The 12,875-nt window shown below is 34.9% G+C and overlaps 3 protein-coding genes across 3 annotated transcripts; 2 read left to right on the top strand and 1 right to left on the bottom strand.

Annotated features, from left to right (window-relative positions):
- The first annotated feature begins 5,364 nt into the window (after positions 1 to 5,364).
- Positions 5,365 to 6,600, top strand: LOC18991993. Its single transcript, XM_006415339.2, has 4 exons — positions 5,365 to 5,448; positions 5,577 to 5,686; positions 5,844 to 6,014; positions 6,231 to 6,600. Exons 2-4 carry the CDS (start codon positions 5,585 to 5,587, stop codon positions 6,312 to 6,314), a joined length of 357 nt encoding a protein of 118 aa, XP_006415402.1. The 5' UTR covers positions 5,365 to 5,448; positions 5,577 to 5,584; the 3' UTR covers positions 6,315 to 6,600.
- Positions 5,603 to 8,744, top strand: LOC18991992. Its single transcript, XM_024152965.1, has 4 exons — positions 5,603 to 5,686; positions 5,844 to 6,014; positions 6,231 to 6,299; positions 7,386 to 8,744. The coding sequence occupies exon 4, from the start codon at positions 7,827 to 7,829 to the stop codon at positions 8,742 to 8,744; it is 918 nt and encodes a 305-aa protein (XP_024008733.1). The 5' UTR covers positions 5,603 to 5,686; positions 5,844 to 6,014; positions 6,231 to 6,299; positions 7,386 to 7,826.
- Positions 8,745 to 9,701: 957 nt separating this feature from the next.
- On the bottom strand, positions 9,702 to 12,645 carry LOC18991991 (E3 ubiquitin-protein ligase LRSAM1). The gene is made up of 5 exons (XM_006415336.2): positions 11,599 to 12,645; positions 11,373 to 11,491; positions 10,609 to 11,259; positions 10,219 to 10,525; positions 9,702 to 10,129 (listed from the first exon to the last, which is right to left on the bottom strand). Exons 1-5 carry the CDS (start codon positions 12,466 to 12,468, stop codon positions 9,815 to 9,817), a joined length of 2,262 nt encoding a protein of 753 aa, XP_006415399.1. The 5' UTR covers positions 12,469 to 12,645; the 3' UTR covers positions 9,702 to 9,814.
- Between the last annotated feature and the right edge of the window lie 230 nt (positions 12,646 to 12,875).

Below are 12,875 nucleotides of genomic sequence, written 5' to 3'. Positions count from 1 at the left end.
AATTATGTACACTTTTAATGTGTGGATTTAATTTTCCGATGTCGGTCGGCGGTCGATAAGCATCTCTTTGTTACTCTTTTTTTGTTGTCGTCCACAGTTTCTGATTAAAGGCATCTCTTTGTTACTCTAATGTATTTATATATTATTGTGAACTGTACTAAATTTTGTAAAAGATTCATTTGATAGAACAAAATCAAACGTGCAAAGCAAAAGTTTAAGATCTTACTGGACAAAATGATTTGAGGAATATCTTTTTTTTTTTTCGTTAGAGATAAGGATCTAATCAAGTAAATCAGCATTAGTAGTTATAAGTAGTTTAGTAACAGTCGGTCAAAATATTTAATCAATTGCCATAAATCTCAAACACCAACAATTAATTTAGCACTTCATTTTTTAAAAGGAAATACATATCTCAGATAATAGTTACATAATTCATGTAATTTTTTAAATATATATATATATATAATTATATAACTATAATTGTTTGTTGACCCTGTTTGTAATACACTTTTATTTAACAACTGGAATCGATAAACAAATAATAATAGAAGATGTGAGATGGATTCAAACATAATCCTTTCCACAGCATTCTCAAGAATTTATTGGCATGCTTGGCTTTCTTCTCCTCCTTTCATGTTCGATTCATTTATACAGAGAGCAATTCTCGTACGTGTTGATGATTTGGCAATATTTGCTATTTTCTCTCTTTTACCTCACGTTTGCGTTTTGATCGCTCGTTTTGCAATGAATGAGTTCATTGACAAAATACATACGCATTTTTTTTCATTATTATATATGGTATTAACCTAATTAATAAATGTACTTTTAAGAATTTTATTGTTATGAATATATTCTTACTTCAGTTTACATGAGAAATTATATGGGAACCAATATTACAATTTACAATATATAATTATGAGAAACTTTGATGAATATTATACTAAACAAATTTCAATCTACATGTTACACCCAATAACATGCAAAACAATAAAAAAATAGGAAAAGTTGTCGTTTATGGGACACAACATCCCCAAAAATAAAACGAAAGTGCTCACGATCTCTAAGATTCCAATTAGAAAAATATTAATGATGATCATGATTGTTAATTAGAGAGAGTTAAGAAAATAAAAATTGAATGGGAAAATAAAGAAGAGACATGCTTAATTGGTGATGATGCAGCTTGGCATTAACTCGGTGTAGATTACAAAACATTGTCTCCTTAATGCTCCTTTAGGTTTTGTATTTTTCTTTGAGCACTTTCAAATGAAAAAGATTGTTTTCTTGTTATCCTTTTGTTTTCTAATAGTGTGGCTTATGGCTCTTCACTAATATTGTAAACCCTTGTGAATTTCTTAATTAGAGCCCACCAAATCCAAAATTTTGTTGCTTTTGATTCAACGACAAATTAAATCGAAGTTATGACCCCAATGTAGGGTTCGTATGTTTCCATGACGTGTTTTAAAAACGACTCTACAATAACATTCAATATCTTGTAATCTCATATAAGCGAAAAGATAATATAACCATCACTTTATCTACGGTACGGCTCGATCTCTTCCGATGATCAAACTAAAAGAACAAACGATTTAGCTATCTTATGTATTACCAAATGGTAGTTATGATAAATCTTTGTATTTTAAAACAGCTTTAAGAAAAAGAAAAACAAAGAATAAGCAAATTCATATGCTATGGAACCAAATTGGTATATTACATACCTGTAGTTGTATCAACTGTAAAGAATAAGTAAGCAAGTGGCTCGTGGGTACGCTTAAGCATGGGATGGTGCTTGTGTTGTGGACGAGCTCGAGTGAACGAGCACACACAAACACAACAAATTCAATAAAAAAAATGTATAGGTATATATTATCATATGCTGTTAAAAAAAGGGTATATATTATCATACGTGGTGACTATAATAAGGTAGATTAAGCCTACATAATGTACGTTGGAAAAAAAGCATGAAAACTCGATCTATATTTTTCGATGTTAAAATTAAATGTTTAAATAAATTATATTTTAATAAATGATTGTAATATATATAGATTATCTTGTTGGATCAATGGAATATTTTCAAAAGATCTGAGAATACAGTGAATGAACTTTTGGGGTGATTTAAAAACTGGGGGCATGATTAGGCGTAGCGAAAGTGCGTTTGTAATGAATTACGCCATTAAGTAACGAAAAAAGTTAAAGAGGAGTTAACTAAATCGAGACTAAAAATTAAAAATTACATGTTGATATACATATACAATATTAATTGAAAGTGCCATTTGCAAGATGTTTAGGTCTAGACATTACTAGAAACGGAAAAACTCCAAAGATTATAGATCACAGGTTTGAGCTGTAAATTAGGAGGTTCACATCTATTGTCATACCAAATTACAGCAAAGCTCAGACGGATTCGTTTTTAAGGCTGTGCCTATTAAGAACCTAAATCAGACACAGAGATGGAGGCTATGGTCTGTTGCTTTTAAAAATAAAAATTCAATAAGCTCAATATATACATTTCCAATATTAGGGTTTGGATTGGTTAGTAATATATAATATACTGTATTTATCAATCGTATAATAATCATCTATGAAATTATGAATCACGTTTGACATTGATTAATTCCAAGACTTCGATTGAATAAACAATACAAAACCTGTGTAGAATCGCCGAATTTTTTTTTTTAATAATATATAGAAAAGTATGATTGAACAATTAATGAGAGAACGATTAACTTATAACTAAAAAGTGCAAAAATTGTTTTATACTTTTATTTAAGAGAACTTATAAATCTAACCGAAATATATAAAATAGTCTTTGACCTCGCTGGAATTGCCACGTACATATATAACTCTTCAGTCTACACAATACATATATGAGGTGATCACTCCACTACTAAAACTAGTCGTCGACAATGTCTTGATAATCTGTAAACTTCATTAAAAATAAAAGGTTAGGTACGTAAATCTAGTCCAATTAAGGTTTTTTTGTTTGTCAGATAAATATATAAAGATAGGTAGTAACGCAGAATGAAAGAAAGCAAGCGAAACACGACTTCGGTTATCTATAATCCTACTAGAATACAAAAACGTTTTTAATACACAAGTAGTTTGATAATTGTGACGAAAACAAGTAGTCATATATATAAAGCCTCCTTTAAGCAAATAGTTAGAAACAAAGATATAAATATTACCTATATAGGACCGTAGCCAATTATCTTCGACCTCCAAAGAAAAGTGTGCCGCCTTCTCTTGCTTTCTTATATCAGTTTGTTTATAATAAAAAGTGGATAGTCATAATGTTCATCACGACTAGAGATACAAATAAGATCAACCATTATAATTTTTTGACCCACAAATATATATGCTTCCAATGATGAAATGATTATGTGGAAGACATACGAAGGTTTTCACTTTTCACCAACTACTCTTCATTATTCCCCCAAATATTGTCTATTATTATTGGCATCATCAATATTCAACTTTTGTGTTTTTTTCCCCTTCACCTCCTTATTATACACGACTCAGAAAACTAGATTTGAATTTATTATATCCAAAGAATATAGCCTAAAGTATATCATATTTGAAGCCGTAGAAAGGATAATCGGTTTTTTCTCTCTTCAAAGATGTACTTTAATAAGGTCGCATAAAGATTTTTCGCATCCGCATTTTATTTTTAACATCTTTCGCTGTTTTTTTTTTGTTTTTTTTTACATCTTTCGCAGTTGATAAACTAATCTTGGTTGGCTTAAGTATGTTATGGAACTTGGAAGTTTATATTGCTTCATAATATATATACGAATCTTTTTTCTTTTCTTTGTGTTAGATTATGACTTGCTCCAACCCAGTTAATAGACCATAAGCCCACTACTTAATGAAATGACACAGTACGTTACTTTTAATTTGTATTTAAGCATAAATGGTGAATGTGTGTTGGTTGTGTGTTCTGTTATCTCTCCTTGAGTGCAGATGAATTAAATAGTATGTTGTTTGAGTATCAAACTAAGCCACAAAAGAAGAAATTGAAGCTGTTAAATCTTGTAAATTGAAGAAATTGAAGTTGTGGTCCACCCGACAATATATCATATGATGACATGACATGGACGTGGGAGTTCTCATGGCTAAATAATGTTGAGTTGGACAAGTCAGTGATTCAAAAGATATTCTGTTCTGAGTGTTGAGTGAGCATCTAACCCTAAACCATACACCTGGATGAGTCGATAATTGTCTTTGCAAACTGGATTTGTTTTCAGCCAATTTAAAGTATACAATACCTGAATTGCCTTTTTCATATATTATTTCATGGCCTTATATGAAAAGTAAGCAGAAAATACTTGAAATTGCTAAAATTTCCACAGTTACATAAACCCAAGGGTTTCATGAACACTATAATATATGGCAGAAAAACATTCCAATATTTTTATTATGTGTAATAAAAAAAGAAGAACATTTGTAACAAAATTTTCTTAACATGGTAACATATTACTTTTTTGTGTTGACTAAAAAGAATACCATATAGAAGAAAATTTTGATCATGTACTGAATTTGTAGTAGTATATAAAAAATGATGATTTTCAAGATTCTTTTTATAAACATATTGCAACTTTTACTATGATAGCATTGCAAAAGTTTGATTCTTTTATTCAATGGTTACTTATGCTTGAGTTGGTATTTGAAACTATAAGCTTAAGCTATTGTGCAATAAGCGTAAGTATTTTATACATATGTTCTGATGAATTCCTGCATAAAAATGAAAAAAAAAGTCGATCTATTTTAATTTTTTAGTTTGTCTTGGATTGATGTGTCAATTGCATCTTTATGTGTGTAAGCTTCAACCCACCTGATGAGATATTGAACCGTAAGACCTACTGCAAGAGTATAACAATGATTCAAGTCTTTATTACATGAAACAGATTCAGTTTGCCCAAACTACCAATGAGATAATTATTGAAAGTAGGACGACTAAACCCTTCAACAAAAACAAATAAATGGTTATCAAAATTCAAAACCAAAAAAAAAGAAAAATTTAAAAGTGATCATCGAAAGAAGAGTACGCTTTGGCAAAACAAATAAACAAGTAGGACGACTGAAAGTTTGAATGCATGAGTTATTTTTAAAAAAGACCTATTATTAGATTTTAAACTGTAAATCAAATTAACAAACAGATAACGATGAAAAAAGCCACGATTAGTTGCATCGCGACCTACCTTCGTGTTTCAAAACCTACCTTAATGAGCCCTTAGCCCATAAATATCTAACTATGGCCCATATATATCCAGCAATGGCCCTTGTAATATTGGGTGTTTTAATGGCTAAACTGAGCTCGAGTTTTTACGAAAATGGCCCATATATATCCAGCAATGGCCATTGTTCTTCGTCTTCCTCTCGTCCATTTTCAGATTTGATGCTCTCCAATTCTTAGTCTACGGAAACGAACAGGAGAATTTCGGCGAATCAAAGGTATTGGAACCCAAGAAACTCATGAAAACACTAAAATTTTCTCTAAACCCTACAAAGTAAATAAACCAATTGATCGAATTGTATGCAATTTATTTCTTCTGATTGTTGTTTTGTGAAAACCTCAAAAGGTTGATCCATGGCTGATGTAAAGTTGAAGAAAAGAGGCTACATCTGGGCAATTTCTGCTGGGATCAATGCAGCTCTTGCCGCAATCTCCGCAAAGTTCTTCTCATCTCTGGTAATATTTAACATTTTCTAAATCTCCAACATTAATCTTTTTGAATCTGAGCTACTAATGAAGTGATTTTCTCTCAATTAATCCATATTAGAGGTCTTAAGTAATAGTATTGTTTCCTTTGATAAACTAGTTAAAAAAAGTTTAATAATATCTACAGGTGATTAAGTATGGATTAGTTGTACTCTGCAATGTGGTTATGTGGGGATGTTATGTAAACAGCTTAAGAGCTCTCTCATCGTTACAAGCTACGGTCACAAACTTTGCTGCTAATTTCCTCTCTTCCGGTTTAGCTGGACTCTTTCTGTTTCAAGAATCCTTACCATTCCGTGTAAGCTTTTTGGTCCTGGAATATAATCTATGTAAGCTTATGCTTTCTTGCTTGTATAATATGATCTATGGATGTCAAAGTCTATACTATTGCAGATTTCCAAAATTTGTGTTCTTTTTCAAGGTTGGAGTTTATTAGACAGACCAAAAATTGTTGTGATGAAGTGATAATATTTGGCTTTATAAGTTGACTTGAGTTTGGCTGATACATTGGCAGTGGTTTGCGGGAGCTTTATCGATCACCATTGGAGTTGTTATCCTCAGTAAGTCAAGTGTTGATAAGAAGGTTAGCTCCGATTAATACAAGAACTGATGTAATAGCTTAGCTTCTATTCCGGAGAAGGCTGTTTTGACTACAAGCATATAGAGTTACCACTTTGTTCTGAGTTTTGAGTTTTTAGAGGTTATTTTAAACATATTATATATTATATACCAATATACCAATTTGGTTCAATTCTTTGCCACTGGAGTCTCCAATTTCTTGCCATCTTATTATTCTTCTTAACCTCAGACAGACTTTGACATTAATCTTTAGATTATGCAATTATTGTGTTTTCTACTTAAAATACTATCAAATTGGTTATTAACTTATTATACATTGCTATTGCTTCTTTCTTCACGCACAAGTTTTTGTTGTTCTTACTGGAATAGTTTTTTTTTTTGTTAAAATACCGTATAATAGTTTACTAATATATACATTAGTTCATTATTGATTATGTCAAAGTCCAAAATTCGATTAATATGTAAATTGCAAGATATACATCAATTACCACTCCTAACACAGTCATTTTTTTTCACTTATAGTACTCCTTATTTAAGTTGTTTTATTCCAGAGTAGAGTTTGTGTGTGTGTGTGTGTTTGTGTGTTTAGGTTATTGTATGTAAGATGTGAAATGAATGCTCATGGTGCTAGCCGCTACTGGCATAGTTGCTTATGTATTGTAGAATATTATATGCAATGTTATGTTTGGTTTCAATGAATAATTGTAGTTAATTACAACATCCACGAAAATTAGAGTAATAGTGAATCCTACATGAAAACAAACATGCAATGGCAAGAAAGTAATGGATCAATCCTACTACAACTTTTTTTTTTCTTTTCAAAATTATTGTTTTGTAACATTGCAATTCTATATTTGATCTAATAACGGAAATGATCTTAATTTAGATGTTTGATCTATGTTTCACTAAAGATTCACTAAAACCTTATAAATTATTTATATATCAAACCTTATAGTGGTGTGACATATCGTTAATCTACTTAAGGTTTACTGAAGGAAACAATTTATGGAAAAATGTATTGTTTTCTCTATATACGTATTGAGATCAATTAAGTTACCTGGTTTTTGCTAAGTAGATGAACTCTTTTCAGCTGTCACGAAGATGCTGACTTTGACTCGATTAGAGGAACACATTCACAAACACAAAGGTATATTTATAAACTCAAAAGATCATGTCACAAATACGTGAAAACCATTTTGTCTGTCTCCATCAAACATCCTAAATTGAAAAATCAAATCTACTTACTTTAATTCTTTGGTTTAAGTCGCATTTTAGTTTAAGATCCTCGCATCTATAACACATGAATAATGATGCTGAACCACATGTCAAAATCTTAGGACAGAGACAGAACCAACAAACATGTAAGTCACTACTTTCTCCACGCGGCCATGAACGTGCTTCCCATTTTCTTTATTTTTTTCCCTACTACTTATATCTCTATCATCTGCATGTTTTTTTACCCGGAAAATTAACAAACCTCATCTCTCAGAAATCATAATCTCACCTTTTTGTTTTCGTTGACAAATCAACTATGCCTCCTCCGGCAATGATTGCGTTTGATGATAGTTTACCCGAGAAATATACCGATAACGAGTGGAAGGGCTTCACGGTTTTCCCTGGAGAAAGCCATAACCCTAACCCTAATTTCACTTTCTTGGTGAAGAAGTCAGCTCCACAGAGCGAAAAATCAACCAGTCCTATTTTCCCCCGTTCTTCGACAAAAGACGACAGCTTCAGAATGGTATTGCCTCCGGCGTTGCCACCGCCTAGAGACGCCGCCGTTCCGCTTCCTATGCTCCCGGAGCCGAGGAGAGTCGGGAAGAAACTTAGCCACCAAGAATCAATCCATTTTATGAGGAAATCTCGTTACTCGGAGAAAATCCTCTACAAGGAAGAAGATTTCAAATGTAACGCCTTCTGCTTGTCTCTACCAGGATTCGGGAAACAAAAGCCGGTTAGATCATCTTCGAGACGCCAAGATTCAATGGAGAAGAAGATGATCAGAGCGTCTTCCTTCACGAACTCCACTGTTTCGATACGCGCCTCGCTCGAGAAATTCGAATGCGGTTCTTGGGCATCGACGACGGCTCTGACGCAAGACAACGGTCGGTTTTTTTCCGATTTTCCTGTCGAAATGATGAAGTGCAACAGTCGTGGAGGCGGACACGGAGGAAGAGATGTGCAAGAACCGGTGAGTTCTGGTTTCTTGTTCGATAGAGAAACAGAGAGTTTGGCTCTGAGAAGCGTTTTAAAGACGAGGAGTGTAAGATCTTCGGGTAGAGATCACCAGAGATCGGCTGAGAGTTCACCGCAACGCCGTGTGAGATTTTCGACTTCTTCGTCGTCGGCTTCAGTTTCTTGCCCTACTTCACCGCGATCTTGTATCACTCCACGATTGCGTAAGGCTAGGGATGACTTTAACACCTTCTTGTCCGCTCAAAACGCTTGAGAGTAAGCAAGAAGAAAAAAGAGACTTTTTTTAATATATGAAAGTATGTTATTTATATATCATATATATGTATGTATGTAACGTATCTACGGTTGCTGTGTAAATATCTATGAAGAGAGAGATTGTTGGAACATTGAGAAATCAAAAACGATGACGAGTTTTATGATAACAAAAAAAAAATTTCATGTTTGCATCGAAGCTTTGTTTAGACTTGAATCTCTAATTATTAATTTTTAGATGATTTGGGTTATTTTGAGTCTGAGATATCAGAAAGATGAAAGCTTTATAATGACAAGAGTGAGTAACTGAGTAACTGGTTTTTGTTTTGTATTTCATGTTTGCTTAGAAGCTCTGTTTCTGTCTTCTATCTCCAACATTTAGGGCTTATTTTTTGTTTTCTGAGTATTTGAAATATTTCAAAAGTCGATGAAGAGTTTATGATTATGATAGTGATAGAAAAAGTTTACTTTCTTGTTTTTGATTCGAAGCTCTGTTTCTCACCTTTAATTTCAAACTTTTAGGGTTTCTTTTGGTCTATTGAATCCTTTGGGATACCAAATCGATGAAGATTTTATGATTTAGCTTTGTTTCTGCTTATGTTTAGACTTTAAAATATATTAAAAGTTAGTTTGTGTGAGTTTTTTGGCAACATTAAAAGTTCAGGTATTTTTTGGTAAAGATTAAATAATTGAAGATTTTTTTTTAATATTAGTTAAGTAATTCCGTTAACGGAGTTAAGTAATTCCATATCCGGTGTGGGCGTTAGAGCATTGAGAGGACCTTTCCCGTAATCCTGTGATAGAGTTCTGTTTTATATTTTGTTCATCGATTAATAGAGTAATTGCAAAATTCAATTTTTTCCTTGTTAGCTTCGAAGCCCTGTTTCTGACTTTCATATCCAATTTTTAGGATTTATCTGGTTAATTATCTTGGTTGGCTTAATTACGAGATAAAAAACTTCATATATTAACTGGACAAACCCTTTCGTTACAATATTGGTAACATAACCTAAAGTTAAAGAGAGCATTAGGATAGTGAACTCGTCAAGCGTTTATGAACCTTTTAGATTTTCAGTTTCTTGTATCGAAGAAGACACGAACAACGTCCATAATCTGAGCTCGGCAAATCGGGCATTTCCCTCCACTCCAGTGTAGTTCGTTGGCACATTTTAGGCACGTGCACATATGTCCACACTTGTACAAAACCGCTTCGACCTGCGTTTCGTCGCAGACGCAGCATTTGCGTTTCATTGGGTTTTCTCGTTGAACCGACTGTTGCAAGCTCGCGTTAGCATCCAAACACGTTTTCACAGAGTCTCGTAGTAACGACATTTCTTGTTGAAGCTGTTGGATCTGTGATCTCATATCGCTTATCAACTCCATTTCCTGAAAACGTTTTTAAGCGGTTCAACGATTTTTACTACTAGTTTTGTTGCGAGATTCTATGCAATAACAAGAAATTGATAAAGACTTACAGGTGAATGAGGATTGTGAACAGGCAAGACAGGACTTGAAGGTACTTCAGTGTCTTGAGAACTCCATGATCCTGCAGGAGACGATGCAAACATCTGCGAAGAAGACGAGTCATCATTATCGTCTTGCTCTTCGCTATCTGTTAGTGGTTCTTCTTCTTCTTCGACTTCATTCTTCTGTTCCTCCTCATTTTCTTGTTGCGATTCCCATTTTTCAGAGTGCTTATTCGAATGTTTCTGCACACGGGACATCATGAGCCTATCGATCTGGTCTCGTAACCCGCTCTCGAGAAAGTCTGTAACCGTTCTCCTGTATTACCCGGAAAATTACATTTTTTGAGTCAATGGTTAGCAATTACAAAACATATGCTTGTTGATTTTGATGTTACGTACCGCTCAAGGAGTCTGCGTATGTCTTCTTTCTCAGACCGAGTGTTCATTACTTCTAGGTACCGTGATTTCCTCAGTTCCTCCCAGTAACTTCTCGGACGCGATATTTCGCTAAGCCAGTCATTGTTCGGTTCTCCATAATTAGACTGCTCATCTTCATACTCTTCTTCCCATCCATTCAAGTAAGACGTTTCTTGTTTCTCAAGGCACTGATCCATCTCATTACTCTCATGTAACACACCCTGTGTTTCTGGAGTTTCTTGCATACAATTTTCCGTTCTGTTCTCGTTTTGAGTTTCGCAGGTGATAGAGCTTGTCTTCGTTTCTTCTTTCTTTTCAGAATCGCTATCAATCCAAGTTTCTGATTCTCTTGTTTCTTGCAGCTGAAGGCAATCCATTTTTGATTCAACTGTTTCCTTTACAGTTTCGACTTCCTTGCATAACGTTGCTTCCTCTATCTTGCGGTTGCGGAGACTCAACCGCTCTTTGAAAAAAGCTTCTAAAGTAAAACCGCCGTTTTTGGACAACCTCGTGCTCTCGGTAGTCACTTCTGTTTCTTTCACGGTTCGGTTAATGACTTCAGCGGATCGATGATGATCCTTCCTCTGATCTGCTGCAGCCGCAGCGTTTACTGCGTTAGCACGAAATTTTTCCCTGCGTTGTGATTTTAAAGATTGCGGATTAGAAAATGTAAACGCTAGCTGATAACTTAACTCAAAAACTATGAGGAAGCAAAAAAAAAAGAACCGAGGTTCTGAAAAAAATACCTTAAATTCAGAACTGCAGAGCCTGTTTCGATCCGGTTTAATCCGGTTGTTTTTGCTTTAGACTGGTTTTGATCTTGAATCGCTAGACAGCGTTTGAGGTTCCTTAGCCTTAGCATTGACTGGTTAAAGAAAAATCACATTTGAAATGGGGCGATATCGTAACAAAATAAAGTATTGGGGGTAGATTTAAGAACTTCACTAAACCATTAGGCGGGTTAAGTAATACCTGGAGGCGGCCACGTTGAGTAAACCTAGAAACTGCGTTGCGTTCAAGAAGCGAATCCAATTCGCGGTGGCGATCGCGTTCCAGTTGCATAAGCAGATCGGTAAACGCTTGCCGTCCTCGGAGGATCCTCGGTGAGAAATTAACCACCGGGAAATTGCTTTTCTCCGATACCGACGACGAGCACGACGAAATGCAAGGCCTCGGCGTTCTAATAACCGAGAGTCCGCCGCCGCCGCCGCCATTATCTCCGGCGGTTAGCTTCTCCTCGTTGCTAAGCCTCCGTATTAAGTCAGCGACTCTGCCCCATTTGCTCTCTCCGGAATCAGAAACTGATCCATCTGAGCCAGATTCAATCTCCACCGTTCGATCAGCATCCTTAGCTTCCGCGATCACTGATTCATCAGCTAATTCGGAATCTTGAACACTGATTCCTGAATCGCTTCGACTACTGATCGCCGTCGATTGGTTATGGCTCGGCGAGTTTCCACCGTTGGATTGGTTCAGCCTCGCCTCCCATATCTGTACCAGAGAAGAAGCTCCGTTTATCTTCGAGTCCTCAGATTTCTCCTTTCTTGAAACAGTTTCCACGGGAGATGCAAGAACATTTGATTTTCTGACGATTGGTTTCTCCGTTAATCGGACAACACTATTGTTATTGTTCTTTTTGTTCTGAGTTTCGATCCAAGAATCGACCAAGTTCTCGGAATTCTCGTCGGAGAGCGGAGATTTGAAGAGCTGGTGGTGATGATGATCGTCTTTCACAGGAGCTTTCAGAGTCTTCTTGTAAACGACGGCGTTTTGATTACGATCTCTGAGGATAAAGCCGAATCTCTGAGACGAATGAGGAATCTCCACCTGAGAAGACGCCATTTTTACTATCTGAGTATAAGACTCCAATACTCATTGGAGTTAATCGATCGAGGAAAATGATCGAATGAGTTACAGAGACAACTCTGTTTCTCTGTCTACAAGAGGAAGAAAAAAGAAAGTAAAAATCGTTTTTTTTTGTTAGAAAAGAAACAGAACAAGAATGACAAGCGGTGGAGATACGAGGAAATGAAACGATGAAGAAGAAACAAAACCAATGAAACAGTATTGTGCTTATCTGTTTAGTAAGACTTTTTTTTTTTGTTTTTTGGTTGCATCCACCGCTAAAAAATGTGAGTCCTAAAATCCCTCTGGTTTGTCCCTAAAACTTGGGAACGTGTCTGTAAAATAAGGGAATAAAGAAATGAGGTGTAAAAACAGAGGTTCTCGAGAAAGAAAAAGAAAGTTTA

The sequence above is a fragment of the Eutrema salsugineum genome, unplaced genomic scaffold, assembly GCF_000478725.1.
Source record: "Eutrema salsugineum unplaced genomic scaffold, Eutsalg1_0 scaffold_5, whole genome shotgun sequence".
NCBI classification, from domain to species: Eukaryota; Viridiplantae; Streptophyta; class Magnoliopsida; order Brassicales; family Brassicaceae; genus Eutrema; species Eutrema salsugineum.
This window is presented reverse-complemented; position numbering and strand designations above follow the sequence as displayed.